The 4,485-nt window shown below is 40.0% G+C and overlaps 1 protein-coding gene across 3 annotated transcripts in view; it reads left to right on the top strand.

Annotated features, from left to right (window-relative positions):
* UHRF2 (ubiquitin like with PHD and ring finger domains 2) overlaps positions 1-4,485 on the top strand; it is an 88,483-nt gene that overhangs the window by 57,459 nt on the left and 26,539 nt on the right. For all 3 annotated transcript variants that reach the window (XM_012814001.2, XM_023508350.1, XM_023508357.1), the window contains exon 6: positions 2,660-2,846. In XM_012814001.2, coding sequence (XP_012669455.1) covers positions 2,660-2,846 — 187 coding nt within the window. The remainder of the gene's footprint in view (positions 1-2,659; positions 2,847-4,485) is intronic.

Here is a 4,485-nt window from a genome sequence, read left to right as displayed (position 1 = left end):
TTTTTGCAGTTTTGGCCGGTGCCAGGCTTGAACCCGTCACCCCTGGTATATGGGGCCAACGCTCTACTCCTTGAGCCACAGGTGCCACCCATGCCCTGGCTAATTTTTGGTGGTTGTTTTAGCAAGCTCAGGCCAGGCTCAAACCTGCCAGCCCCAGTGTATGTGGCCGGTGCCCTACCCACTGAGCTACAGGCGCCACCCCTACTCTCTCTATATATATTGATATAGATTGTCATATCTTTTACTTAGTGATGATTATAATATAGCTAGATTTTAGAAGTTGTATATAAAGAAACCATTTCAAAGCCAGACTGCCACTGGTCAGATCACTCTTCAAACCAAAAATCCAAACATGTCTTTGGCATTTTGGGTCTGTTCTATTTCCATTACTTATGTGTTGTCATAGCTACCTTAGTGAAAGAGAAACTAAGTTGTGATCTTCTGCTAACTAGTAAGAATAAGCAGTGATCAAGGTTGACACTGTTATTTGTCTATTACTGTTTCCATTTCCCTTACAGAGCTGCTAGGTCAGCTCTGATATGGTAAAGTTCTTTACAAATGTATTGTGTATATTTGTAAGAAATTCAGAGTATAAAATAGCATGAATTTAAACAGTACTGAACTACCAAGAGGCAGTCCCTTTACAGTATATGTCATTCCAGACATATTCTTTTGTGTTTATATAATTCTTTGTCTTTGTGTATTTATGTAATTTTGGTGGGGTTTTTTTGTTTTGTTTTGTTTTGAGATAGAGTCTCACCCTGTTGCCTAGGTTAGAGTGCCATGGCATTAGTCCAGCTTACAGCAACCTCAAACTCTTGGGCTCAAGTGATCCTCCTTCCTCAGCCTCCTGAATAGTGAGGACTACAGGCACACACTACAAGGCCTAGCTAATTTTTTCTGTTTTTAGTAGAGATGGGATCTCACTTTGCACAGGCTGATCTCGAACTCCTGAGATCAAGGAAGCCTCCCAGAGTGCTCGGATTACAAGCATGAGCCACCATGCCCAGCTATAATTTTGTTTAAAAATGTTGTATAATCTCCTTTTGAATTTAATATATTTCTGTGTTCTTGTAAATTTACCTATTTTTCTTATAAAGCCTATCCAACTATTCCCCTTTTGACTGATGTTGAAATTAACAAGCATTGCTTATAAAACTTGTGTACATGTGTATATTTAAAAATTTTAAAGTAACACTTTGGCAGGAGGTATTTGGACTTAGGACCAATTAAAGGTTACCTCTTGCCAGTGTTCTAAACCAATTGACAAGTAAGAGAAAAATTAACTGAGTTAGAAATGCCACCTCTATTGCTGATAAAGAGTAGGTTGGGGGCATAGTTTGTGAGAGAGCCAAAATTGGTTTGCCAAATCCCAGTAGCCCTATGTCTCTTCACACACCCAACTCAAGGAAAGGTTTCAGTATGTAGGACATAATGGCTTGCCAAGGTCACTATTTCCACTTGTTGGGGTAGACAGAGAACAAATCTCTCATAATTAGAACCTTTTGACTAGATACCTAGATAAATAGCTTACATCTGAGTAATCATACCCCCTCTCTGCGAAGAGTAATAAGGGACAGGATAAGAGTGTAAGAGTATTTGAAGAAAAATCTTCCTGGAAAGCAGCTGAGTAGGAAGAAAGAATACTCTCACAAAAGAATCTAAGCTTAGGTTTTTCTGAGTATTGTGAAATGGACTTTCAAATGCCAGTTTGCATTTTCACCAATATACCTTTTTCTTCACTACCTTATCAATACTAAACATATATTTTTCCTGCTCTAATGGCAGTTAAAGGTCCAAAGTTCTTAGCTTATATCTCCTTGAATGGAATTAACCTACCTAAAGTCTTGCCCATGGTTTCTCAGACTTTTTTTTTTTTTTTTTTTTTTTTTTGAGACAGGAGCCTCAAGCTGTCCCTGGGTAGAGTGCTGTGGCATCTCAGCTCACAGCAACCTCCAACTCCTGGGCTCAAGCGAGTCTCCTGCCTCCGCCTCCCAAGTAGCTGGGACCACAGGCGCCTGCCACAACGCCCAGCTATTTTTTGGTTGCAGCCGTCGTTGTTGGGCAGGCCTGGTCTGGATTCGAACCCGCCATGGGTATACATGGCTGGCGCCTTAGCCACTTGAGCCACAGGCCCCGAGCCCAGACTTTTTTTTATTGTGCAATGAGTGACTCAGTGATTTTTTTTTTTTATTCATGGCATCCCCATAGACCAAAAAAAGTGCATAACAGTTCCACTTATTAAGTAGTTGGGTCCAAATAACTTTGTTGGACAAATTGCATTTCCCTTGACATTTTAGTAAGAACTCTGTGGTGCCCCAGTGAATGCACTACACTGCTCTTAAATGTATTGGGCAGTGTAGTGTATACATTTGGGGAACTGTGGATCCATTTGTATAGATAATTTAAGGCAATACTATGCATTATCCTCATGTTTGCTGATTATTAGCTTCTTCACTAGCACATACCTGGGCCTCATCCCTGAAATTTAGTAAGTCTAGGATGAGGCTTAGGCAGTTATTAAATCTTCACATTTGATTTTTCTTTTTGGCTCCTTTATTTTTTATTTAAAGAGCTGTATGCTGTTTCCTGTGGTTTTCTTTGAGATTCATAGATATAAAAATTGTTTTAAGACTTGCAATAATTTTGTTTTTAATAGGAAGAAATGACCCTGAATGTGACCTTTGTGGTGGAGACCCAGCTAAGAAATGCCGTTCTTGCTCCTGTCACATATGTGGTGGGAAACATGAGCCCAACATGCAAGTTCTATGTGATGAATGTAATATGGCTTATCATGTTTACTGCCTGAATCCACCTTTGGATAAGGTCCCAGAAGAGGAATACTGGTATGATAATCATGTTTTTTTATTTTTGTTGTTCTTGTTATGTAAAGAATTGACTGTGAAATATTTATTTGAACCACCAGAAGTAGATTTCTAAAGATAACATAGTATATATTAAAGTGCTTTAAATGTTACAGCCCATGATTACTTGGCACTGATGTCTCCGTACTATAACTTCTGAACTGGTCTCCAGCTCTATTTTCTTACTCCCTTCATTTCCTTCTCCAACGTGGAGTCTGTGTTCATTAGAAGTGCAAATCTGATCGTGTTGTTCCTTTGCTTCCGAGGTTTTGTGTTGTCTTGCAGGACCCTGCATATTATTTATTGCTTCTCTAGCTTTCTTACCACTTTCATCTCATTTCCCTAAATTCTCTACACGCCAGCCAGATTACCTATCTTTCAACTCTCAAATAAGTCATGTTATTTTTCTTTTTGAGGTTTGCACACTTGGCACATTTTCTTCTTTGAAGCATTTTTCTCTTTGCTTAACTTCAAGGTGATATTCAGCCTTCATCTTTTTAGTTAAATAGGGCTTCCTCCGCTAAGCCTTTATGGATGGCCCTGTGCTCCCCAACTGTTAGATGTCCCTGTTCTGTAATAGTGTTTTAACAAATTTTAAGTACTTAATATTTGTTAAACCCTAACAAAGTGCTTTATATGGTTATTGTATTATTTCATGGAGTTAGTAATAGCTACAAAAAGAAGTGGCTAGAAAAGAGACTGGGGAAAATGTGCCTGAATTACAATGAACGTTTTAAAACCATATTAAGGAATCTTTTTCTTTCCTTTTTATTTATTTTTATTTTTTTGAGACAGTCTCACTTTGTCACACTCAGTAGAGTGCTATGATGTCATAGCTCACAGCAACTACCAACTCTTGGGCTCAAGTGATTCTCTTGCCTTAGCCTCCCAAGTAGCTGTGACTGCAGGGGGCTGCCACAACTTGGCCTGGCTATTTTTAGAGACGAGGTCTCTCTCTAGTTCAGGCTGGTCTTGAACCTGTAAGCTGAGGCAATCCGCCCACCTTGGCCTCCCAAGTGCTGGGATTACAGGTGTGAGCCATTGCACCTGGCCATTGAAGGCTTTTAAGTAAGAAGGATGACATAGTTGGAAATACTGAAGTGGGTAATTGATATCAGTGTGAATAATAGATTGCTTTCGATTTTTTTGACTTTCCCATGACCTGTTAGGAAGGTGGTTGCTGTATTGTGACAAGCCATAGGGATGGGAGGAAAGGGAAAGAGAAATATCTTCCTCCTTTTACCTCTTATCGTTACCTTACATAATCACACTCAGAATTTTACTATTGCTAATGACATTTACTCTGAAGTCTCATTTTTCTTTTCTTTTAATGGGTGATATATCACTGTTTCTCTAAAATGCAAGCCCCCCCCACCTTTTTTTTTTTTGGAGACAGAGTCTCAATCTGTCACCCTTAAAGTGCTGTGGCATCACAGCTCACAGCAACCTCAAACTCTTGTGCTTAAGCAATTCTCTTGCCTCAGCCTCCCAAGTAGATGGGACTACAGGAGCCTGCCACAATGCCAGGCTTTCTTTTTGCAGTTTTTGGCCGGGGCTGGGTTTGAACCCGCCACCCCCCGCATATGGGGCTGGCACCTTACTCCTTTGAGCCACAGGTGCC

The sequence above is a fragment of the Otolemur garnettii genome, unplaced genomic scaffold (genome assembly GCF_000181295.1).
Source record: "Otolemur garnettii isolate 467f Iridium unplaced genomic scaffold, OtoGar3 scaffold00006, whole genome shotgun sequence".
In the NCBI taxonomy this organism is placed as follows: Eukaryota; Metazoa; Chordata; class Mammalia; order Primates; family Galagidae; genus Otolemur; species Otolemur garnettii.
This window is presented reverse-complemented; position numbering and strand designations above follow the sequence as displayed.